Source organism: Punctularia strigosozonata (assembly GCF_000264995.1).
Source record: "Punctularia strigosozonata HHB-11173 SS5 unplaced genomic scaffold PUNSTscaffold_4, whole genome shotgun sequence".
In the NCBI taxonomy this organism is placed as follows: domain Eukaryota; kingdom Fungi; phylum Basidiomycota; class Agaricomycetes; order Corticiales; family Punctulariaceae; genus Punctularia; species Punctularia strigosozonata.
In genome coordinates, this window is record NW_006767436.1 from 1,865,833 (window position 1) to 1,889,774 (window position 23,942).

General features: G+C 54.3%; 10 protein-coding genes across 10 annotated transcripts; 6 read left to right on the top strand and 4 right to left on the bottom strand.

Moving 5' to 3' along the window:
• Positions 1–434: 434 nt before the first annotated feature.
• PUNSTDRAFT_119717 (uncharacterized protein) lies at positions 435–1,951 on the top strand (the record flags this gene model as incomplete). The annotated part of the gene is made up of 4 exons (XM_007382302.1): positions 435–772; positions 816–1,310; positions 1,371–1,702; positions 1,757–1,951. Coding segments are annotated over exons 1-4 (1,104 nt in total), but the record flags the coding sequence as incomplete, so codon positions are not given.
• A 1,049-nt stretch (positions 1,952–3,000) lies between these two features.
• PUNSTDRAFT_64843 (aryl-alcohol oxidase-like protein) lies at positions 3,001–5,315 on the top strand (the record flags this gene model as incomplete). The annotated part of the gene is made up of 10 exons (XM_007382303.1): positions 3,001–3,133; positions 3,184–3,265; positions 3,319–3,479; positions 3,531–3,637; positions 3,689–4,079; positions 4,128–4,619; positions 4,668–4,908; positions 5,001–5,037; positions 5,090–5,135; positions 5,194–5,315. 10 exons carry the CDS (start codon positions 3,001–3,003, stop codon positions 5,313–5,315), a joined length of 1,812 nt encoding a protein of 603 aa, XP_007382365.1.
• Positions 5,316–5,590: 275 nt separating this feature from the next.
• PUNSTDRAFT_85232 (uncharacterized protein) lies at positions 5,591–8,744 on the top strand (the record flags this gene model as incomplete). Its single annotated transcript, XM_007382304.1, has 5 exons — positions 5,591–5,803; positions 5,862–6,223; positions 6,274–7,611; positions 7,671–8,227; positions 8,280–8,744. Coding segments are annotated over 5 exons (2,828 nt in total), but the record flags the coding sequence as incomplete, so codon positions are not given.
• A 266-nt stretch (positions 8,745–9,010) lies between these two features.
• PUNSTDRAFT_38104 (uncharacterized protein) lies at positions 9,011–9,732 on the top strand (the record flags this gene model as incomplete). Its single annotated transcript, XM_007382305.1, has 3 exons — positions 9,011–9,157; positions 9,205–9,321; positions 9,370–9,732. Coding segments are annotated over 3 exons (627 nt in total), but the record flags the coding sequence as incomplete, so codon positions are not given.
• Positions 9,733–11,280: 1,548 nt separating this feature from the next.
• On the bottom strand, positions 11,281–15,236 carry PUNSTDRAFT_142767 (uncharacterized protein; the record flags this gene model as incomplete). The annotated part of the gene is made up of 8 exons (XM_007382306.1): positions 11,281–11,391; positions 11,444–13,510; positions 13,559–13,607; positions 13,660–14,198; positions 14,254–14,334; positions 14,390–14,827; positions 14,879–15,038; positions 15,094–15,236. 8 exons carry the CDS (start codon positions 15,234–15,236, stop codon positions 11,281–11,283), a joined length of 3,588 nt encoding a protein of 1,195 aa, XP_007382368.1.
• Positions 15,237–15,479: 243 nt separating this feature from the next.
• On the top strand, positions 15,480–16,354 carry PUNSTDRAFT_65633 (Orm1 type endoplasmic reticulum protein; the record flags this gene model as incomplete). The annotated part of the gene is made up of 5 exons (XM_007382307.1): positions 15,480–15,603; positions 15,650–15,765; positions 15,817–15,971; positions 16,030–16,126; positions 16,187–16,354. The coding sequence occupies 5 exons, from the start codon at positions 15,480–15,482 to the stop codon at positions 16,352–16,354; spliced, it is 660 nt and encodes a 219-aa protein (XP_007382369.1).
• A 530-nt stretch (positions 16,355–16,884) lies between these two features.
• On the bottom strand, positions 16,885–17,638 carry PUNSTDRAFT_65818 (uncharacterized protein; the record flags this gene model as incomplete). The annotated part of the gene is made up of 4 exons (XM_007382308.1): positions 16,885–17,001; positions 17,049–17,261; positions 17,313–17,417; positions 17,570–17,638. 4 exons carry the CDS (start codon positions 17,636–17,638, stop codon positions 16,885–16,887), a joined length of 504 nt encoding a protein of 167 aa, XP_007382370.1.
• Positions 17,639–17,805: 167 nt separating this feature from the next.
• On the bottom strand, positions 17,806–18,900 carry PUNSTDRAFT_85245 (uncharacterized protein). Its single transcript, XM_007382309.1, has 6 exons — positions 18,832–18,900; positions 18,759–18,778; positions 18,625–18,702; positions 18,359–18,574; positions 18,188–18,301; positions 17,806–18,128 (listed from the first exon to the last, which is right to left on the bottom strand). Exons 1-6 carry the CDS (start codon positions 18,845–18,847, stop codon positions 17,964–17,966), a joined length of 609 nt encoding a protein of 202 aa, XP_007382371.1. The 5' UTR covers positions 18,848–18,900; the 3' UTR covers positions 17,806–17,963.
• Positions 18,901–19,088: 188 nt separating this feature from the next.
• Positions 19,089–20,940, top strand: PUNSTDRAFT_100700 (homoserine acetyltransferase; the record flags this gene model as incomplete). The annotated part of the gene is made up of 4 exons (XM_007382310.1): positions 19,089–20,081; positions 20,133–20,213; positions 20,266–20,429; positions 20,485–20,940. Exons 1-4 carry the CDS (start codon positions 19,136–19,138, stop codon positions 20,938–20,940), a joined length of 1,647 nt encoding a protein of 548 aa, XP_007382372.1. The 5' UTR covers positions 19,089–19,135.
• Positions 20,941–20,973: 33 nt separating this feature from the next.
• PUNSTDRAFT_142771 (DUF396-domain-containing protein) lies at positions 20,974–23,714 on the bottom strand. Its single transcript, XM_007382311.1, has 8 exons — positions 23,011–23,714; positions 22,874–22,948; positions 22,454–22,759; positions 22,189–22,380; positions 22,088–22,134; positions 21,962–22,041; positions 21,526–21,898; positions 20,974–21,470 (listed from the first exon to the last, which is right to left on the bottom strand). The coding sequence occupies exons 4-8, from the start codon at positions 22,209–22,211 to the stop codon at positions 21,037–21,039; spliced, it is 957 nt and encodes a 318-aa protein (XP_007382373.1). The 5' UTR covers positions 22,212–22,380; positions 22,454–22,759; positions 22,874–22,948; positions 23,011–23,714; the 3' UTR covers positions 20,974–21,036.
• Between the last annotated feature and the right edge of the window lie 228 nt (positions 23,715–23,942).

Below are 23,942 nucleotides of genomic sequence, written 5' to 3' on the forward strand. Positions count from 1 at the left end.
GTGCTTCCGATAGCGCCGGAGCAACGGCGGGGTGGGACGAGGCGCATCAGAGTCAAGCGCCGGCTGCGGTATCCTGGGGCGCTGTTCAACTTCAAGATCACTCTCCTGCGACGACTATGCCTCAAAGCGCACGAATTGGCTGGGCAGCCGAACGTGAAACCATCCCCAAGGTCTTGACGTCTGCTGGCGGAGGCGCCGGTTGGAATCAGGCCGCAGCCGCTGTGGAGGCATGGCCCCAGCCCAAGCAAGTGCCGACGCACTCCGTTGCACAGCATCCTCCGGTTGCCCAGGCTCAACGAGGTTGGACGAACTGGGGAAACGAGGGGAAAGCTCCTCCGCAGGCCACTTGGCGGGGTCAGAGCGCTTCAGCCCAGCAGAATACAGCTCCTATACAGGCGCAAGCAAGCTGGACGACGTGGGCCAAGGAGGTGAACATGGCGCCGCCCAAGGCATATTCCCACGCGCCGGTCCCCGCTCCTGGGCACCACCCGTATGCAGCTCAGCAATCGCAAGATTTACGGGCGTTGCTCAGCGATCCCTACCAAGCCAGGATGGCCGCTGTTCAGCCGCAGCAGCAACCGTATCGTCAGGTGCAGGCGCAGGCGGCGCATCACCATACTCGGGAGAGGAATGGGAAGATGTCCAAGCAAGATCAAGCCGCTGCTTGGGGTCATGCGGACAACGGGGGATGGGGCACTGCCGGTGGAGGGGACTGGGGCATTCCAGGACAGGATGCAGGAGGGGCTGGTTGGAGTTCGGGACAGGACGATGGGTGGGCCGCCGGGGGTGGGGGTGGTGGGGGATCCTGGGGCCAGACTGCCGACACAGGATGGGGGGGTGCAGAAGGGGACTCAGGATTGGGGCACAACACTGCGGCTAGCTGGGGCGACATAGATGAGGAGGGGGAGGAATCCATGGAAGATGAGTGGGTGGAAGAAGAGGATGAATGGGAGGATTCTCGGAAGGTCCGGTTCGCCGACGACAATCCTGCGCGGGCGGCTGCGAGAGCTGCGTCCAAAACGCCTGTTACCCAATCCGCTCCCGCCTCGCGCACGATGGCGATGGCTACAGGAGGAGAGGCTATACCAGGAATAGCTCGGGTTGCCGCCCCTCCGGAGAACGGGGACTCTTCGATACACGTCGTCGAAACGAGCGGAGCGGCCATGAGTCCTGCCCAAACAGCCCTTTTTGGACGGGATCGTGCAGCCAAAAATCGAATATATTGGGGGTTATCCCCGCATCAGAACAAACGCGTCTCATCATTACTTGCTTGGGTGATTGCCATGGAAGATAAGATAGCTGAGCTTGGAGTGGGTGTCCATTCTCATTTAAATTGCATTTGCAACTGATTTTCTACACCCGACGATTAGCTACACAAGTTCCTCACCACTCGTGAGCGAGGGGCGCTATTCAGCAATGCCGAATACACGCCGGCGAGCTCCTACGACATGGCGTTTGATTGGTTAACCTTCCCTTACTTGCAATTCACGCGAGACAAGACATTGCAAGAGTCTGTCCTCTTTTACAAGCCTGCGGAGGAGGTTGTCGTATTCGTCTTTCTGCTGTCCCCCTCCCGCAATAGTATGGCCGTGTGGAGAAAAAAGATCGCAATTCCCGATGATCTTCGTATTCGTTACTCGAAAGAGATCCAATCTGCTACAAGAAGTTTGAGAGCGGACTACGGGCCTTTGCACGTTGACGAGTGCGTATTTTTTGGTCCCCTTCGTTCTACCCGTGGTGTTTACGAGTATTTCAGGCTGCCTGCATCGCCGACTGCCACTGAACCCTTACCTGATCAACCTAAGAGACGGCGTTTCTTCGGTCGTTCGGAATCATCCAAGAAGCTGCAACGCGCTGATGCAGAAGAGAGACGACGTGAGGTAGTCGAACAAAAGAAGGTTACGCTCGTCGATCACGGCCCGGTCCCCATGATAGTCGACGGAAGAGAGCCCAAACCACAGAAAAAACGAGGATTTTTTGCTCGCCTTTTCGGGAGGAAATGAATGTACGCTGCCTTGTTCGATATTCTTCACTTACACCTTTCTTGGATACTGTACCATACACCCGGCCCTTGTAGCGATAGTTCTGCTTTCGAATTGCTTTCCAGATATGTGACCCTCTGTGCGAATACCAGAGTGTTATTCATCCCGCAGGCGGGGCCCCCAAAGCCTCAAGCTCCTGTCCAGGTGTTAGGCCCGAAGCTTCGACGTTTCGACCTCCGCGCCAGGGACTGCACCTATTCTGTTACCTCTCATGCGGTTCCTAGACAATGTAGTGCTTATCATGCATCGCAGGCTGCTTGCGACATGACGCTGATCACCCAACGATACTTGACGCCATATGGACTTGATGCTAATCACCCAACGGTTTGTCGTCGCGCTAACCCGCTGCGCGGTAGATTGCCGACGAGGTCCCGGTAGCGGAACAGCCGGTTGCTGCGCTGCACGTACGCCAGGCGTGTCGGAGTTTCAAATGCCCTATAAACAGGAGTATTAGCAATTTCCTACCTAAGTATCATCCCCGCGTGGTTCGTCAAGGTTGCGAGAGCTATCCAAGTATGACATTGGTCATATCGCGGGCGCATGTGTTCGTCCGAATCCGTCTCATGGATGCCCGACACCTGCTGGGAGCATGGCAAGCTTCTATGTAGGATTGTGACTGCGCTCCAGTCCAGCGGAGGCAGGTAAAAAACCCCGCCGGGACGTGGGTAGTAGTGAGTCCCTGCGATTTGCATCCAGCATTGATCGTTCCCTCACTGTTCACCTTAGGATATGGTAGGACGCCTGCCTTGAACGGTCTCTCCGCGTCTCCGCGGGATCATGTGGTACGACGTTCTTGGAGAAAATACTGCCCGATATTGTACAGATGCGCGCTCTTCCTAACATATCGCCCGTTATCAACCCTGTCGCAGTCATAGCGCGAAATACTACAAAAGCGCTCAGGGATGTGGGCCCAAAGCCGCCCCCGTCAAGCGCGCGCTCGAGGACCAGTGGACACGCCATGCCTTTGCCATGTAAATCCCTGTTACGGACCCTCACCACTCTTTTGGCCCTCTTTCAGGCCACCGATGCTGCTCTATTCCATAACTTTGCGGAGTTGCCCACAAACACGTACGACTACATCGTCGTGGGGGGTTCGTTGGTGTGCTACGTGTTGTTAGTCTTGATCCCTGACTCATCTTAGGCGGAACTGCGGGAAATGTGATCGCCAATCGCCTCACAGAGATGTCTTCGCTGCAAGTTCTCCTCCTCGAAGCAGGTGTTTCGTGCGTACCTGTTTGCTGCTCGTTATAGTAATGCTAAGAAGTATGCACATTAGAAACGAAGGAGTAACAGACTCAATCGTTCCCTTGCTGTGTCCCCTCGCATCACCCGGAACCCCGTGGGACTGGAATTTTACGACTACCCCCCAAGCTGGCCTAAACAATAGAACCATACAATATCCCAGAGGCAAGCTTTTAGGCGGAAGCAGTTCCATCAGTAGGCAATGATTGGAAATCCAGCGTTCAGACCGTTCATCAGCCAATATAGACTATATGGTTTACACGCGTGGTTCCTCCGACGACTGGGACCGTTATGCGGAGCTGACTGGGGATCCCGATTGGTCTTGGTCTGCCATTCAGCCGTATATCCGCAAGGTACGTGCGAGCGGCATGACGTATTGCGCGAAATGTGAAGTCGGACGGTAGAACGAGGCTCTCATCCAACCAAATGACAACCACAATACGACCGGACAGTTCCAAGCGGCGGTGCACTCTACTGCAGGCGTGGTGGATGTGTCGTTGCCAGGATTTAGTTGGCCAATCGATCAACGCGTCATCGACACCACGCTCGAGCTCAATGACTTCCCGTTCAATGAGGATATGAACGACGGCGACACCATTGGCGTGGGATGGACTCAGGGAACGGTGGGAAATGGCCAGAGGAGCAGCTCAGCTACAGCATACCTTGCTCCACAGTATCTGAACAGATCTAATTTGCACGTTCTCGTGCATGCACAGGCCATCAAGCTCGTGGAGGACGACTCCGATGGGGGGCTTACGAGGTTCGCTGCTGTCGACTTCGCGTCCAACTCAACAGGTTCGTCGGGCCGTATTTTTCATTCCATACTAACTTCGCGCTCCACAGCACCCGTGCAGCGTGCCTTCGCCAACAACGAGATCATCGTTTCTGCCGGTTCCTTCAATTCACCGCATCTCCTCATGTTATCCGGGATCGGCAACAAGACAGAACTGGCATCCTATGATATCGATTCTGTGGTTGATTTGCCTAGCGTTGGCAAGAATATGTCCGATCATCACCTGATCGCAGGCGCATTCTACGTCAACACCAATTCCACCATAGACTCGGTTTTAGCCCCTTCTGCCTTCAGCGCTGAATTGGAACACTGGAATACGACGAAGCAAGGCCCGCTGTCGTGGACGATAACAAACCATATCGGGTGGTTCAGATTACCTTCGGATGACGAGATCTTCGACAGTACGGAAGACCCAAGTGCCGGACCCAACTCTTCGCACTACGAGCTGATTTGGACTCCTGGATTCGCCATCCCAGGTATGACCCCGCCTACCGAAGGAAATTTCATGACCATCTTCATGAATGTCATTTCCCCTGTTTCTCGTCAGTGCATATGCTACGATGCTTCTGCACTTCACTAAGGCTTTCTAGGCGGGTTTGTCGCCATCACTACCAAAGATCCTTGGACGTTGCCAGTTGTGGATCCCAACCTTTTGGGCGCCCCATTCGATGTTCATACGGCAATCCAAGCTATCAGAGCGGCTCTCAGGGCGAACACTGCCAGCGCCTGGGACGGTTTTCTGGCAGGTGCATACGGCGAACTTGCGACGGCCAACACCGACGCGGATCTTGAACGATACGCTAGGAACACAGGAGCAGCGGCAAGCGATTTGTTTCCTGAATAATATCGGGGATCTCCTGTTAATTCTTGCCACTGATGTTATAGGTATGGCATTCTACTGGCGCGTGCGGCATGTCCGCGAGAAATGCCAGCTACGGAGTTGTCGATCCAGATTTTAGGGTCCGTGGCGCTTCACTGCGTAATGGGAGCCTCATACTCATCTTATTGGCAGGTGAAAGGAACTAGAAATTTACGTGTAGTAGACGCGTCCGTGATTCGTACGTATACGTGGAGCTATTCAGTGGGTACATCAGGCTTCTGACGTGTTTGTGGCAGCGATGGTTCCCAGCGCACATACTCAAGCACCGGTCTACATCTTTGCTGAACGCGCTGCAGATTTGATTAAATCGGATTTGGCGACCTCTTTCGCTTCTCCATCCTTGGGTGAGCACAAGTGAAGGAAGTGAATCTCGTCGAACATACGTACCATAATTAGCTTTTTCTACTATGATGAAATTAAGCCATGTATGAAGAACGTCTACTGGAGCTCAAACGGCATGAATGATCTGCATCTGGCAAAGGCAGTGCCGTCGGTAACAACTTCGAAGCTGCCACGGTTGTATGCAGCGTCTGTTGTCTTGGCCCTTAACCTCATTCACCTGCGCTTTGTTGCGCCGTGCGTGACGGCCACAGCGCGTCCTAGTCCATGCTAGCTGGCTCCCTGGCTTCTGGGCGATGAACGGCGTACGACGACTATTCACGGGGGCGTCGTCCGCGACAACCCCGGATCCACCACCGAAACCTGAGTCGCCTCCGAAGGCGACCATACCCTTGGTCATCAATGCTAAGCCGTCGTGGCCTCCATCGTCCCCATCGATCAGTCCGCGTAGTCCGACCAAGTCTCTGCCTGGATCCCCTCTGGAGAGCCCGAAGACCACAACAGCCGGTTGGTTATCAACCCTTGTAATATACCACTGCTTGAGTTTAAATCAAGGCATGATCAGGTCTGTTTCTTCGCAAAGACAAACAGAGACCCCCAGCGATGCCATCAGAATCAGACGCCGGCGATACGTCGTTTCAGTCGCGGCCGATGTCAAATGCAGCCTCGAGCTTCATGTCCCCCGTGCGCAACCAAGCACCGTCCCTACCGCCGTCGCCCGAAACTACGCAACGCTCAAGACCCCGTACCATCAGCCGTCCGTCTATCATATCCCGAAAGCTCCCCAACTACTCGAGCCCTCTTCGCCCATCTTCTCCTGGGAATAGCCGCGATGAACTCCTCATAAGTTTACTCGCCAGTGAAGCTGTGGTGGAAAGCCGGGACTGCGAGATCCTGCCAGCAGAGGAAGTGGAGGAACTCAAGAAAGTGCGTTACGCAGTTGGCGTATGTGACGGTGTCGCTAAACCTGCTGTCAGGAGCAACAAATACTCTCTGCTCGTTTAGGGGCAATGAACAAGAAACTAATGCTGGAAACGAAGATTCGCGATGCCGCCGCATCTCTGTCTAGAGTCAACGCTTCATACAAGAAGATGTCGAAGCAAACCGAGGAGCAGCTGGAAGCGTCAGAGAAGAAAGTAGAATCCGCCCAGAAAGAAGTTTGGCGAGTTTTGGAACGCCTCAGCGAGGTGAATCGGCGTCTGTACGAACATCGCGCAGGAGTTCTCAGCTTTTCCGTGCGGAGCATGGAAAATAAACTGGCTCCGCAGAGTAATGGCGCTAGCGACACCACGACAGACGGCAGAGACAGTCGAAGTTCCCTCATCAGTCCAACGCTTTCCTCCGTAACTAGTGTTTCCACCGCGTCCAAGAATCGGTTTGACGGTGCTCATCTTTTTGCGGGGCACGCAGATGCTGTGGTTCCACAACCGCCTCGGGCAGCACCTTCTCTCGCAGACGTGGTGGAACTCGAAGAGAAGCTCAAGGCTGCGACGCAGCAGTTAGGCGAGGCTAGTAGGAAGCAGGCTGAGATGGGACGTGAACTATCGCTCCTCCGGCTCGAGAAGGAACAGGTGGAGACGTCCCTGGGCATGGAGCTGCAAGGCGCGGAGGAAACGATCGATCGCTTGGAGAAGGAACTCAAAACGGCACGAAAGCTGGATTCTCAAGTGCAGGTTCTTCTTCAACAGCAACAGGACTGGCAACAGGGCCGAACGGAGCTCGAGAGGAAAACACGGGAAGTTGACGTGCTAGAGCGCCGCCTAGAGCTGCTGGAAGAGCAGAGTGGAGAGGCGTCAGAACTTGGCTCGTCGCTTGCCCGTGCTCGGGAGGAGAACGATAGCCTAAGGCGACAATGGGACGAGGAACGGATTACGTTGCACAAGGAATTGGACAAAGCTGTTGCCCAGTCTGATTCTTTGAACGAAGAGTTGAGCCAGCTGAAGCTGGAGATGCAACAGGTGCAGATCAGGAGTCAGGGAGATGGCGAATCTCTTCAAATGGTCAATGCCCAGCTCGACGAGTGTTCGGACATGCTACGTGCGCTAGTCAAGGAGCACAATATTATCTTATCCTCTGGCGACTTCTCGTCGAAGGGGATCATATTATCCATTGGGGCTCATCTTGAAGCAGTTTCTGCGAAACTTGATGCTCATTCTCGGGATCAAGCCGAGTGGGATGCAGCCCGTCGGAAGCTCCAGGAAGACCTACAGAAGGGCTTGGACAAACGGGAAGACCTGGCGAGAGATGTAGAGCAAGCAAGGCAGGAACGCGAGGAAGCTCGTAGGGAGATACGCGACCTCGAAGCGCGCTTGAAGGTAAGAATCTATCGCACGTTGTCCTCTCGTGGTTTTCTAATGTTCAACTCACGTTGCAGGAGCAATCGGACAGTCTCGGGGAGTTGCCGTCACGGCCGAGCCTTGCACTATCCACATCCACGATATCTATGCCGTCCACGAGCTCTGACGGAGATGCAAGCAAGATGGTCTCGATCCTTCTCCCTATTTGGAACGTTCTACCTTCGCCGGAAGCTCGAGCGGTGAAGATGACCCCTCGTTCCCAAGTGGGCTCACCCATCGCACCCGGCAGCCCGAGTGTTAGTAGCCCAAAAACTAAAAGACCGTCTTTGTCCGATCTGGACGTTCGTACGCTGAAATCGCTTTATGATTCCCCCGGTGGCGCGCCCCGTACACCCGTTGGGGGTCCCTTCTCCATCGAATCCTTCGCGAGCAGGGTACAAGCCCTGATCGCGGATGACAGAGCCCTCATCGAACGCCTCGTGCGATTTGCACAGGCGCATGATCTTCTCAAGAAAAATGCGGAGAGGGCGCAGAAGCTCGCGTTGGAAAGCAACGCCGCCCTGGAAACGTATCAGAAGCAAGTGAAGACACTTGAAGAACGGAACATGTCGGCGATATCGAAACTTGCTGCTCTGTGAGTGATGTTTACGTGCCGTACTGTCGATTGATCGATGAACGGATAACAGGGAGGACGAGGTTCAGCGTCTTCAAGACGCTGTGGATCGCATCGAAACGGAGAAACGAGATGTTGAGGCTCTTGCGGCCGAGCAGGCACAGCAGATTCTCCAACTCACCGAAGCGAACACAACACTCAGTGCCAGGACTCTCAGCCTGGCTGAGGAGGTTACCCTGGCAGGGGATGGTGCGCGAAAGCAGATGGAAGCACAATTGGCGGAGTGCAAGAAGGCGCTGAAGAATGCGGAAGACGAGATAGAGGCGTTGCGAACTTCTGATCAATCTCAGCGCATTCAGCTTCTCGACGAGATGACGACGTTGCAGACTGAGAATGAAAATTTGCGGGCTCAGTTGCGAAGTCGTAAGTAAATTATCGAAATATCGGTGATACCACATTCCTTTTTCTTCTCCAGGTGGTCCTGTGGAATACATTTTTAATGTAGCTCTAGTCCTATGCTATGTGTAGATACCGCATCTTGTTGATACCTGTGCATGAATCCGACGTTTTCTATCAATTTGTCTATGTTGCTGCCCCGGGGGGGGGGGGGGTATCGCGGCACTCTGACTCCTGAGTCTGAAATGGCAGCGGGGCACGTGCTGAAGGGGTATGCTGGAGTTCTCGACTTGAACCTGGACAACTCCACTGAATATGCTGCTTAAACTGTGCAATTTGCCGACTTAGGTCATACGCCAGCATCTGGGATCCATCACTCAGCAGGAATCTCGGACGATAGCAGACTTCATGTCCTTCTCATTTAAATGGCCCCGTTTCTCCGATGAGTTTCACGCACATGCGATCGAGCTCCTCAACACCGCTCTGAACAAGGGCACCAAACCGCCCGTCATCGCCGATAAGATTGAGGTTGTCGAGCTCGAGATGGGCACCCAGGTTCGTCGCTGCTGCCTCAGTAGAATAACCCTCGCTCAAGACATAAGCAGCCTCCAGAGCTTGAGATCCGGGATATTGGGGATCTGACCATGGATCAATTTCGTGGAATATTTCGCCTTACATATAATGGTGATGCCTATATTGTTCTTCGGACCAAGGTTCAGGTGTGTATACCATGGTATATGAGCCAAATTGGTGCTGACGAAACATAGGCGAACCCACTCAACCACAAGCAACCTGACATCCATCTCATGGGAGGATCTCGCGGAATGCTCGCGGCTAAGCAGCCTCTGGTTGTTCCTATGCTTCTGCGACTGTCAAACTTCAAGCTCAGTTCTTATGTCGTGCTGGTCGTCTCAAAACAGAAAGGCATCACCATTGTCTTTAAGACAGACCCCCTACAAAACGTCGACATAAACAGCACGTTCGACTCGATTGCGGTCATACAAAATTTCATACAGCGGGAGATAGAAGGTCAATTACGACAAATGTTCAGAGAAGATTTGCCAGGCATCATCCATCGCTTAAGCCAGCAATGGATGAAGGCAAAGGTGGAAGCGCCTTATTTGCATCGAAGGGGGGGCACCCGCGTTCCTTCTATACCAACCGCACATTCTTCTCCCGACCTTCATCGGCACCCCGCCCCATCGCAAACGAGAACTACTATATCAACGCTTTCAGGACAAGCCCACTCCGCGCCATTCACGCCTCTAGATCATCATCTCTCCAACAAACGCGATGGTGAAACATCACTACCAAACCCTGTTTCTTCGTCTCCCAGCTCTCTTCCGGATTCATCCGATGCAAGCTTCCCGGACATCGAGAACTTTGACCCGACATATGGATTACGACCTGAAGGAGCGCCCTCTAGAGCTGCCTTCGGCAACCTGAAACGGCTTTTCGGTTCCAAGAAGGGCGGTTTGGCGGATCTGGAAGAGCTTCAAGAGGAACGGACGCGGGATCTGGACGAGTCAGTTCAATCTTGGGAGCATCTGTCGGAATTTGGCTCTACCGCCATAGGTTCCGACGAAATGACGGAATTCGAGTCGCTGCCAGCCGTGGGTGGTGGTGTGATCACGCGGCCGCGAGTTATACACGGCCAATCTCCGGCGCTGTCGCCTGCTGTTAGCATGCGTACCGTGGCACTATCTGCGATGCCTTCATCTTCCAGTTGGGGGTCACCGAGTACTTATATTCGAGACGCTTCGTCGTCATCCACGACATCGCCGATCATTGCTGGAGCACCCCGTCTTGGCCCTCGAAGCATGAGCTCGGTATCGAATCCCTACTTCCCTAGGATGCCAGCTTCCCTCGTAGAGTCCATCGACGGCGGTGACGCCACGGAAATGACAGGCGTATGGTCAAAGGCCTGGTCGCAACAAGGCGCCCATCGACCTCAGCCAGACGCTCTTCCACCCACCCCACCCTTGTATAACTCGTCCCCTCGCACGCTCAGCCCATCAAGCGCCGACCCAACTTCTCGCTCTAGCCAGTCCCTGATGACGCCCCCGCTTTCCGAACATGCAGATGGCCTTGAGATGCATAGCAAACGTAGACCTCGCCGAATATCGTTGTCCTCGTCTGACATTGAAGGTTTCCAATCAGGCTCGCCTCCAGATCATCATTACCTCTCCGACGCAGCCCCCCGCCATATTATTGTCCGTCCCACACTCAGCAATCCAGTCTCACAATTACGCGCACTCAGTCATTCTAATCATACATTGTCACCGTTTACTCGGAATTTCCAACACTTCGCTGTGCGCAGCGGCCCGCGGAAAGCAAACACAACCGACACCCCGGTACCCGAGCGGGTGTCCGTGAAAGCCAGACGAAAACGAACGCATCGCTTGGGAGCCAAGCCTATGTCGACCTCTTGGGAAGACCATCGACTCGAAGCAGCTGTCGCAACACCTACAGGAGGTGAAGAATTCGATGCCTCAGAGATGGATCGTTATTTTCCCGTTTATGACGACCGCCCGCCTTCGTACGCTGAATCTTCCCATGCGAGATCGCGACCGCGACACAACTACCAACATCTACCCTAGAGCATTGTTATCACCACGTTCACTATCTGACATACATGTACCACCGGACATATATTTATGTATCATCGTAGCGGACTATCATTGATCGAACGCAGGAGCCAAACCTACAAACAAGTCACCAGGGCAAACTGTCACTGGTATCGGGCCGGATGCAGCAGTAAGAGGTGGAGAAGAGGCTAGTTCGAACGCCTGAACGATCTCGTTGGTCAGCTCAATTCATGAGGTTGTGTCTAGCGCTTACGTCGACATGTGTACTGGGAAGTCTGCTGGTGTTCTGCCGTCCCGACGGACCTGATCTGCTCGAGCGGAAGTCGTCCCCTACGTATGTCTTCGTCTTTGATATGGCAGGCGATCGGAGGAGAGATGTCGGTGGTGAGACAGTGACACCGAACGCATCCTCGATGTGCATCATCGGTTTCTGGGTCGGTGTAGACGGAGTGAAGGCGCTATCCGAATGGATGAGACTGGCAAGTTCATGCAGGGGTATCTCGATTGCGGCGGGTAAGCTGACGTCGGGGTCACCAACCGTTTTCAATTCCTCTGCTGCTACTTTTTCGCGGAACGCAACGAATGCACGGGCTTGTTCCAGAGGTAAAGACTGTGTAACAATGTCGACCATCTTCACATACGCATCCTTGGATTGCACGGGCAGGGGACATGATGATCCCGACCGATGGATCATCCACGAGTATAATCGGAAGGTAGATTGTGCGATATCCTCTGATAGTTGATCGATAGATAGTTTGCTCAAGAACGACAAGGCAGCACCCAATTCACGCTGGATTAAGTCGAAGTGGGGGATTTGCCCGTCGAAATTCAAGGATTCGAGCCGTGTGATTGCCTGTTCAAAGAACCGCGCATGGGATTGGTTGAAATCCTCGTCTTCATTAACGCCCACCATGCGTAACAGCGAGATCGCTAATGCTATGCACAGCAAACCGCTGTTGATGTCCCGGATCTTCCCAAAAGCATTAACCATGTCGCGTGCGTGTGTCGATACCAGGTGCCGATCCGCGAGGTAGATCAGAGGTTCGGCTAATGCATCGCCGGCGTCCAATACCGTGCTGAAAGTCGAAACGCACCATCCCGAGGCAGTAGATGACGAGGACATCAAGTCCGACAAAAATCGAAGCATCAAGGTGGCCTCATATTGCCAGAGAGTCAATAACGGTGCGGAGGTTCCAATCGATTCCAGAGATCGCAATCTATTGGACAGTTGACGTGTTTCTTCTATCACCAGCCACTCGCTTATGCCGACGATACCTCCGTCCAGGTTGACCAATCGCTTCACCATGTGCACTTTATTTTCCGTGTCAAGTGCTCGGAAAAAGGCTGCCAGATCTTGCAGAACATTAGGGAGGACAGCGCGAGTCCATAACTCCCTTTCGTCATCCATACTCTCGTCGGCAGGGAGCAAGTGATCGATCAGCGAAAATACTTGCAGGAGATGGTACGCAGGATCATGTCCCGCCGGTTCTAAACCATGTTTCAACAGAGAACGCAAGACCGTCTCGCACGAGGTGTGTTCCAGGCTCAAATCGGTGGGTACGTGAGCAAGTTCGCGGGTGAAATCGATGCATGTTTGACGTGTTGTCTGAGCGGCTATGCAAGCATCGCTGGCCTGCGAATAGAGCATGTCTGCGGCATCTGTACAGCGGAAGACGTCCGCTACATGGCAGGCGAGGGAGCGGACCGCGCGCGCTGGCATGGGAAATGTCGGCATGAGACGTATCAAGAGGGAGAGCATATCTTTGACGACGAGAAAGCACTGGCCGATGTCGTCTGTTGTGACCTGCTGTTGGAAGACGATGGAGAATTGTTCGTTAACATGGTGACTAGCTGCCGCCAGAGCATCCGCAAGATGTGACAAGAGGCCCTGGGATCCCGTGCCCCACAGGGATTCAAGGACGTGCCAGCCACCGTATGTGTCTCCGCAGATTGCTTGCTCAACGATAGCGAGCGCGATTCGGAGCATGCAGATACTGCGAGAATCCACGGGCTCCTGCGAGAATCTTTGCATCCCAGCCACTGCTCCCATGACGCCCTTTTCGGCCATCATCGCATGCTCCTGCAACTGACAAACTTCGTCTTCGGATATGCGCAGCAGCGGCGCTTTCGGTGCTTTGAGAACGAAGAGACATCGCACGACGTCTGGAGATAGGAACGAGCGCGGATCTTCAGCCAGACGAAAGACGATGTTTTCCGCGCGGATCGCTGACGGGGAAGGTGCAGCGTCGGCTGTGTTATCGCCTATCATACATTCCATCCTGAAAATGACCTGGGGCAAGCGCAAGAGATGGTTGACAATCTGTGGATGGCGTAAGGCATAGTCAAGGGTAGGTGGACGGATCCGCACCTCCTTATAACCTGCGGTACCTTGCCACATCTGGATAATGGCCAGAGTCCTGATATAGAATGGTTGTTAGAACGTCTTTCCACCATGTTAATGCCACTGACCTTTCTAGACAGTGTTGGTCCGACCAGGTATCTGCCCAGGCGAACACGACGATGACACACGCTACTCCAATATATGCTCTCACATATCGGATGAATTCGTCATGTGAGATGCGAGATGTCTGGCTAATAAGCAGCGAAGGTGGAAACGCGTGTTGCAAAGGAAGCACAGGGTTCTCCCATAAGCGGTATTGAATGTCTTCGTTGGTGGCCATTGACAATAACCAGATCCCCAAAGACTGCTCGTCACATCCAATGTCCCATAACATTCGCAGGGCCTGCGCAAAGTCTCCTTGTGTGTTCGAGAGCGCGTCTTCGAGGATATGCCACCCTTGTAAACGAGCCCGTATATTCTGTATAGCGGCTATCCGTGGAGAGCCCGGGGTTGAGCTGCTCTCGATAGTTGACAACACTTCCAGAAACCAAGGGCTGTTCAGACGGGTAGCAATACATGGGTTCGCAGCTGCCTCCAAGAGACGCCCAAGCGTGTACTGATTGAAGAGGGCGTTTGCATCGAGCAACCGTGCCAGGTCCAATTTTGACTAGGGGGGGGGGGAGTTAAGTACAGGAAGATTCCAGTTCGTGAAATGTGCTTACCAACAGAGCCTTCGCCAATGCCGGTTCTTGAGATGCACTATGTCGCAATATTCCTACGATCATGTGTGGTTCCTCCGGGTCCTGAGCGAGACGTTTCAGACATCTTCCACAAGCGAACGCGTGCCAAACGGTAAACCTTGTACGTTAGAGATCGCGTGATGTTATCGGCGAAGTCTGAGATGTCCTCAGAGGGCGTGCCACTCGGCAGCGGTCTTGACGTGATCCGCAAAGCCGTTTCAAGGTCCTTATCGACCAGTCCTGCTAGGTCAGCATATAGATGAGGGAATTCTACGAGATCCCAATCTTCCTTGGGCGGCTTCAGGCTGAACATGATTTGAATGACAAGTTCAAGGGGGATATCCGGTAGGGGTGCCAACAACTTGCGAGCCACATTTGTCGGCACCGTGGAATTAGAGGGATCCAGAGCGGGATGCAAGGGCAATGCGTCCGGCATTGGCAGAGTCCGCGGTTCGTAGGTCGTAGGGAAGTTTGACAGTTCGGATGCGATCTCGCCGTATACGGCGATTGTTATGGAATGAAAATCCCCACTGAGTATCATAAGTCTGGTAGCATACTAAGTCAACCGTACGTCAGTGAATGCGAGGCCGTGTGGTTCGCCGCTAACCTCATGACCCATCTCTATGTCGAAGCTGGTCGGCGTGCCGGTGTATGCCAGCGTCGTTGGAATGAGAGCATTGGTGGCTTTTGGTTTCTGCTTCGCATTGGTCGATATTGGGACAGCATTGAAGAAGATGTTCAAGCGAAACGCCTCAGGCTCGGTTCGACTGTCCCAAGGTAGACCCTCAACATTCGTCGCGTTCAACTCAGGGACACTCTTACGCGACTATATCGGGGTTTGCTGCAAAAGGCTGGGCGCCAGTGGGAAATAAACGGATAGATTTCACGCAGACCGGGGAGGAGAACCGTATTGCCGATAATTTCGAGGTGCCCGACGGTTCTAGCACAGACCAATGTAATAGCATGTTACAGAGGATAAGGTGACCGGATTGAAGGTAAAGACTAACCCGGGAGCCGAGTTTATAGGGGGTCGTGGCCGCAGCCACGCACGGCAGTTCACTGCGCCCGTTCCTTGGTTGCTGTACTCCTCCATTTCCTCTCAGGACGCCATTTTCTTCTGTTTCACCCCGACCATGATAAGGTCGACACCTCCGAGACCGCCTCCGATTGATATAGCCATGTCACCGCGCCTGGAGCAACGACAGACGATGAAGACGCGACAGCGGAGCAGCAGCATCGTCAAGGTCGAGGAGGTTGGAGCGCGTTCACCGGATGAGATCCTCGATCAGTCAGCGTATGTTAACTACAACGTAGAATGGGTCGACCACAAAGGTTTGGCCCGAGTTCTAGAGCACCGAGTCGATGCTCATAATGCCAGCAGGCGCATGGCTCATCCACCCGGTGCTCATCTTGACTGGAAAGATGCTGCTGGATACGCTCCCTGGAATGACACAACAAATTAGCTGGACGCTCACTAATCTGCTTTACCTATCTGTACGCGCCCTCTGATACCGAAAGGTTCGCGGTCGTTGACCATGCGCGCAGCTTTCGTACCTCATGTTCCACTGGGTGACCGGCATACCGTTTCAAAACGAGATGCATGGCGGCGCTTACGACGAGCTAACATTATGGGAGCAAATAGACGAGGGAGCGCAGTATACTCCGGCCAAGAAATGGCTTTTCTCTGTTCCGATCGTTTTGTGCGCAGAACAGCCGCCTGCAAGTCTTCCCTTCGCTAATCGTGTTTTACCGCTCTAGATTCTTGGCCTCAACACATTACACGCACTACAACCCGTGGCTGTTTGCCATTAATTTGACTGCCCTTATTCTAGTCCTAATCCCTAAGATGCCGCAGGTCCGCTATCTCATCCGGCTTGTGCTCGCTTTCGCTTACGCTCATATACCTCTTCATAAGCTCCATCGACGCCGCGTACACTTCATGACGGAAACTCCAGGTACACCCATTACACCCAGCTACCCTCCATCTGGATCGCAGACACCTACCGACTCTATCCCAAATCATGTTCCACCCCCGGCTATGCTCAGCCAGGCTATGGCTGGCAAATTCTCCCCAGGAAAATAGTGACCGCGCGCTCGGCCTGAGAAGGGATTTCCCTCATTCTTGCACATAGAAAGGGACTTATACATAGCAACCATGGACTGTCGTCGCAAAGCATTTACATTGCACTTGCTGAATGGCCCGCGAATGCCCGCTCGAATCGGCAGATGGTCAACCTTCCACAGGCATCGGCTTCCGCGGGAGCGCACATAGGATGCATCATGCCAATAAAACGTACAAGGAGTCATGACGCAGGGAAACCCCAATATCCGGATTATAATCATACGTTGAGATAAATCAACAAGTATCGCTCATCCTGTCGTCTTGACTGCTTCGCGTGTATTGGTCTGAAGAAAACAATGTGAGCGAAGCTATCTCAACAAGCCCAGGCTACGTACCTCTCCAACCTCAAGAGGCGATTCATCAATGAAGTCGGGCGCTTTGTTCAGATCAGCGAGATATGAGGCGCCTTCCTCCTCTTGATCAAGCTCTAGAGCCTCCAGCTCTATGATAGTAGTCAGTAGATGGTATTGATCAATGTGACCGAGCAAGGACTAACCAGCCTCAAGGTCCGCTTCGTCTATTTCATCCGGGACAGCATAGGAACGACCCAACGACTCTTGTATTTCGTTTGCTTGTTCTAGCAAGTCTTCCATTTCATAATGGATGTTCTGAAGAACGTTCAGTGTCACCCGAGACTAACGTAGACGCCCCGTACTTCGATTTTGTCAATATCGATCTTCCCGTACTGGCGCTTGAGCTCCTTGTTCGCAGTCTTCATAGCATCAACGGTCGCCATGGTATTCCGCAGATTCTCGGTTGCGAGGGCTGCCGATTCCATGTTGAATGTCTGTTGTGTTAACTGCGCAAGCTGCGATTCATACATGCGCTTCTGCTTCAGCGTGCGTAATGCCCGTTGCTGGATAGCGTCCTGTAGCAGTGGGCGTAAGTGATACCGCGACACATAGAGACGTACTCCCACCTTCCCAGGTCCATTGCGTAGCTTGCTCATCTGCTCCTTGTAACGCGCCAGCTCGCCGTCCAACTTCTTCACCTTCACCTCGATGGATGCCATCCGCGTGTCAGTCTTTTGTTCGTTGGCGGTGGAGAATACAACATCCGTGCGGGATGGTAATGGACACCGCCAGGGTTCGGAGTATTAGCAAGATTGGGCGTGTGTGATATGCAGGAAATCTTGGGTGAGACCCATATACGGCCCGCTAGGTGGAGGACGCTAACCGAGCTGATAGCATCCTGAAGGGTTGGCTTAGGTTTCTTACTGGAGGACGATCCAAATATCCTGTTCATGAGTTATCGGACAGGTGGTAGAAGAATTCGCGAGGTAAGCAAGAGGTAAGGCGGTTAAGGAGAGTAAGTCGAGCACAATCGAGGTAACTTGAACAGGGCTGCAGTACCCACGATCGGCTGCGCGCGCCGAGATGAAGGGACCGTCCTGCGTCTTATTGGTAGGGTAGTGATATTTAACAATTGCGATGGCTGCCTCATCAAACTCGCCTCCTCATTTATTAGAATACATGTGTCCGTTGCGGTACATTAGATTACATGAGCCACGAAACAACACGCGCACTCCATCAGACTTGGCAAGATCTCTGGTCCACAACCCAAGTCTCCGTCACGTAGCCGGCCGTAAAGCGCGCAGCCGTTCAGCAAGTTTGTCGTCTTCTTCGCGGATCGGAGTCTTTTGTACCTCCTTAAGAGCGTCAGGAACCTCGCTTTGGAGGTCGTGCTGCAATTCGATGTTGGCCTCTTCCGCAGTTTGCTTGAGTAATTGATCGATCTGCGCCGCAAGAAGACGTTTCGGACAACGGGTGTAGCAGATAACACAGAAGATCTAACCTGATCTTGTGGTGTTGATACCGCCGTCGCAGATGACATGGTATCTTCCATGTATGACGTTTGCACGTCCAGATCAGCGAATTGTGATTCGAACTTGTCCATGATCTGAGATATCTGAATTAATAGTATGAGCAACACAATGCAGGAGTTAGTCAGCGCGTGCGATCTTACCCTCTCGAGGTTCATGCTCTCCATCGCTTTGTCCATGCCGCCTACGACCTGGCGCATGTTCCCAGAGATCTGACGCATTGTCACCGCGGTCTCTACGCGGCTGGCTACGGCGTCAAGCCGACTTGCCAGTCGGAGGAGGTTGAGTGATTCTGACTTCTTGCGGATGGCATTGGAGGCGTAGATACGAGCACCATCATTATTACCTTGCATAAGCGCCTAAGAGAGATGCTTGTCAATGTACGTCACTGTCAGAGGACAATATTGACCTTCTTGAGGCGCGCCTTCTCTGTCCCCTCATCCTTGGCCGCCTTCTTTGCTTGACGATTCAGCGTCTTCGCCGTGAACTATGCGCTCCTGGTCAGCGAACACATGCGACGCCCGAAAGAACACAGTAGCGCACCTTGAGCTGGAACAAAGTCTCTGGTATAAGTAGGAAGTCAGTCCAGCGCAATGTCGTTCGAGAAACTGCTCACTCTCGAGGTTGCTCATCGCGTTGAGGAAAGCCGACAGCTTCAGCCGCTCAGCCTGAGCGTGGTCGGTCCGCAGTCTTGCACAGCCATGATGACAGCCACAGGTCGCGGGCGTCAATTTGAGGTTTCCTGGAAGGGGAAAGGAGCACAGCCATCAAGCACGCAATGTTGACCACCATGAACACATCAGCGGGCGGCAATGGCTTGCTCAGCGGGAACGTCTACTTCAGTACATCCTCGCTGTTTTCGCCAGACTACCCACGGCCCTCTCATTCGTCTAGGATCAGCACTAGCGATCGATACCACCATGAAACTTGCCTCGTCGGGGCTTGCAAGGATTCCGCTTCGTGCAGGACAAAAGCTGCGCGAAACCCGTGCATCGTCTTCCCTTAGCTCGTTGTCGGAACGGCCGGTCTTTCCATGCGTGGACGCCCATGCCGCTCGGGAGTCTCGTCTGCGCGCCTCAGGCAGCCAGAAGCCTCCGGCTCCCACTACCAGTACGACATGGCACGATCATTGTCAAACGATTCCAAGAGCTTCTTCGAGCAAACAACAGCCTTCGTTTGCGTGCGTACACGCGCACACACATCGTGAACCTCGCATAGCTTCATCCCCCAAGCTCACCGTACCATCGCGGAGAGGCTCCGACCCGGAGTCTGGTCCGGAACCTCCTTACGCGCGCCCCAATCCGACGTCCTATCACATCTACCATCACGACGAACCTTTGCAGCTCACGTACTCTTCATCACTCCCATCCTTTGACCTTGCGTACGAGACCTGGGGCATCCTCTCACCCAACAAGGATAACGTCATACTTCTCCACACTGGCTTGAGCGCCTCCTCGCATGCAGCATCAACCTCTGTTAACTCCAGCCCGGGGTGGTGGGAGAAATTCATCGGACCTGGCCTTGCGTTGGACACAGACCGCTTCTTTGTCATCTGTTGCAACGTTCTTGGAGGGTGCTACGGATCAACAGGGCCATCATCAATAGACCCTACGTCGAGATCGGGCGAGCCGTACGCAACGCGGTTCCCGATTTTGTCTATCTTCGACATGGTCCGAGCACAGTTCTGTCTGCTAGACTTTTTAGGAGTTGATAAGCTATACGCAAGCGTTGGAAGTAGTATGGGTGGCATGCAGAGTCTGGCCGCGGGTTGGCTGTATCCTGAGCGCGTAGGGAAGATCGTCAGCATCAGCGGCACGGCCCGCAGTAGTCCAGGGAGCATTGCAATGCGTTATGCGCAGCGAAGCGGTCAGTATGGCGCTCCACATGGTTTGGTTGACTCGAGCTGATACCATTCAGTGCTCATGGCGGATCCGAATTGGAATAACGGCTTTTACTATGACAAACTTCCTCCCCACACGGGTATGAAACTAGCGCGTCGTGAGTGGGACGTCATTTTGAGCGGAGATGGCACTCACTCAATTTTCCCTAGAAATCGCTACGATCACCTACCGTTCAGGTCCAGAGTGGGACTTGCGGTTCGGTCGAAAGCTAAGACCGCTACCAGTGAAAGCGAACGAACCATCTGAGGTTTCCCGGATACGCAAGCCGGCCCTTTGTCCCGATTTCCTCATAGAGACATACTTGGACCACCAGGTTCGTAACCTGCATCCTTCCCGACGGTCATCTAGCTCACTTCCCCACGTAACAGGGCGAAGAATTCTGCCTCAAGTATGATGCAAATTCGCTGATCTATATCTCCAAAGCAATGGACCTCTTCGACCTTACGGCATCTTCTCTGCAATCGCTTAACATGCATCTTAAACCGGCTCCGACGTCTGACGCAGCTTCCTCATCTCTTGCCTTCCCCAGTAAACCACCTCATCGTACCTCTCATTCCAAGTCGCATCCTCCGCCTCCGAATCCTCCGCCTTACCTGTCCGACCTTGCACAAGGCCTCGCGCCACTCGCGCATACCCCCACCCTGATTCTAGGCGTGCAGAGCGACATCTTGTTCCCGGTCGAGCAACAGCGGGAGATGGCGGATGCCCTGAGGCTGGCGGGCAACCAGCGGGTGAGCTATTATGAGCTCGGCGGGGTATGGGGGCACGACACGTTCTTGCTCGACGTGCAGAACGTTGGAGGGGCAGTGAGGGGCTTTTTGTAGGGATTTCTGTATGCCCGAGTGCAAGATTTGACACCGAAACATTCAACTCATTGGATCATTAACGCAAGCATGCAATGTACACATGCGGAAACCGTGCTAACGCGACACAAGGCCGTCTACGGTCGCCGTATTCGCAGAACTGGGCAAGCGCCGGAGGCCGAGGCCTACATTCGTTCGTCGAGGTGTAGGTGTAGTCACACCAGCCATGGACGACGGAGGGCCTGGACTCGATCCCCGCCGTGGCGGCGGGCTGAGCATGAACCGCGAATCGCCTACGTCGTCGATTGACGTGCGCCCGCCGTATGCATGCGGACTAGTTGATCGCAGTATCGGGCTCGAGGGCTGATTGTTGAGCGCGTGGATGTTCAAGCTGCTGAAGCTCGAGGATCGGGTCGGGGTGGTCGGCATCGGGCTGTGCGGCGCGATGATACCGTCGCTCCCCGAGGGGCGGAGCTTGAGGAGAGATTTGAAGAGCGATCCTCGCGGACGAGTGTGTACGGGGGTGGAGGGTGAGGAGGGGGCCGCTCCGCCTGTTAGCGGGCAGAATGAGTTTTTAGGTCGCAGGAGCGGACGAGACGGACTAACCTGACTGTGTTGGCAGCGCGTTGTCGTTTGCACTGAGGCTCAAGAACAGGAAGAGCGGCGCGAGCCAAACGCATATCCCGAAGAACGTCGCAATGTCCGCAAACCCTGGTACGGATTTTGAGCCGACGGAAGTCCTGCCGTGCCGTCTGTGTCTTGCGTCTTGCGTGATACGAGCGAAGTAGAAGAACCACAGGAAGTGGTCTGCTACCACGAGCACGCAAGAGGCGAGGAAGGATGGGGAGGAGAGCGAAATGAGAGGCCAGGTCGAAGAGAAATTTTGTAGATAGACGACATGGCAGGCGACGGAGAAGAGTGTCTGGGGTAACGGCAAGGAGTCAGAGACGTAAAGGAGAACATGGAGAAGTATAATGATCTGGGGGAAGGTGATCACAGAGGAATCAGACGAAGTGCATGAGGGGCGCGTTGTAGCACTCACATAAATCCCCCGCTTTCCCACAGTCTTCGCTGTCCTGGTATGTTCTTCTATTAGTTCGGATACCCAGAGAAGGCCGCTAGCTGCTCCGTATGAGTAATGTGAAACAGCGAAGGTTGGAGTACCCACCCAGCGAAAGCACTACAAAGCAGAATGCGAGGATCGCGGCAGCATAGCTAACAGATGCCTTCAGTATGGTATGAGCAGGAAGGTAAATTAGACGAACTTGCCTCAAAGAGTGTAGGAGAGACATAGCCGCCAGCAGCCCAGTGCCCGTTCCTCTCAAGTGATCGCCAAACACAGCCACTCATTCGTTTCGGTCGTGCCGCTGTCGTGCGTCGCCGCCGCCACGCCTGCAGGCCTCAGGGCGAGTTGTCCAGGCTGGCGGCGACGTTCAAAGCCATCGTATTCGGCGTCGTGTACTACATTTAACCGAGCATACATGATGGCGTTGATTCGTTGTAAGGAGATGTGTCTTGCTGTTCGACCACGTACCACGCACCGACCGTGGGAATGTTGATGAGAAACGGTGATCGACTGGTTTCGAAAGATGTTTGCGGCCACCCAAGACGACGAGTGGACGAAGGGAGTGGTCTGCAAGTCCATTGAGCGACAATGGCAGCGACGACAGAGGATTTGCCAGGCGCCTCCGCATCAACGAGCACGGCGTCCGTCGTGGCCTCCACGCGATCTCGTTCCCAATTCAGTCGGTCGCCTTCCGTCCACTCGCACCTGGCCGTGCGGTCACCATCTGCGTCCGGGCCTCGCGCAAGGGGCATCTTCAAGCAGCTCTCCCAAGAGGTACGCCCGGTCTCCGTTACGCCGCGTGTTCAGCGCGCGGCCTCGTGCATCTGTTACCCTGCTCACACGTGCTCTGATTTCCCCCGTCGCGTCCGTTGCATCCCGCTCCTCCAGCTCCCGTCCCTCATCCACACTCGCTCGATACAACGGGCGACACCGCAAACACCCACCGAGGAATCTCTGCTACCGGTGGGTGACATACGCACGATACCCGAACCGAACACTGACGTCTGCGTGGCTATGACGATCAGGCTGGGTCCTCTCCGGAAGAAAGTGTGTTTTCGTCAGAGTATGCATCAGAGCGGCCATCGACCCATGAGGACATGGACGTCGGAGACTCCGCCATCGAGATGGTCGACCAGCCCAAGTCGTCGTCCGCATCCAAGGCAAGTCGTCCGCTTCCCCCAGCAGGTCCTGCGACGGGCCTCACGCGTGGCTCTCGCGTGTTCCAGTTCTACGGTTCTCTGCGCGCCCGCCTCCGAAGTCGCTCGCCGTCCGCATCGGCCCAGCAGCGCAACGTGCTCAAGCGTCGCTCCCGCTCAGCGGAGGTCGAACCAGCCTCCCAGCGCGCCGCGTCGCACGCTCGAAATCCAAGTTACGGAGAGGTTGAAGACCGGCTTTCGCGCGTTGACGACGGGGACCTGCGCCCTAGACTCAGCACCATCCCGTCATCCCGCGCCTCTGAATCCATCGCTGAGCGCCGAGAATCCCGGCCCATTACGCGCTCACCTTCGCGCCCGCTTTCCAATACGAATGATGCTCACGATCAGCGGCATTCTCAGATAACGGCGGAAGTGTCTGTTCTCCAGCCCGCAGCCCAGGCTGGCCCCTCTACGGAACGACCCCATACCCCTATACAGCAACCTGTGGCCAAGTCAAAGCGCCGTAGTTTCTTTGGTTTGCTCGCAAGCCCGCGCAGAGCTTCGTTCCGTTCACCTTCCCGCCCCACCTCCCCCATCTCTCCCCGCATGACACGCCATCACGACAGAGAGTACACTTCAGCGCCTTCATCACGACCTTCCGTGGATCTCACGACTGCCCCTTCAGCGGCTATATCTCCACCGCCGTCTTCCTCTGACCCTAATCTGCACGCATCTAACCACGACCGAACCCCGCGCCCAAGCCGTCGTACGAAACTCGCACACACGAAACTCGATTTCTGGTTCCATCCCCGATTCTTCTC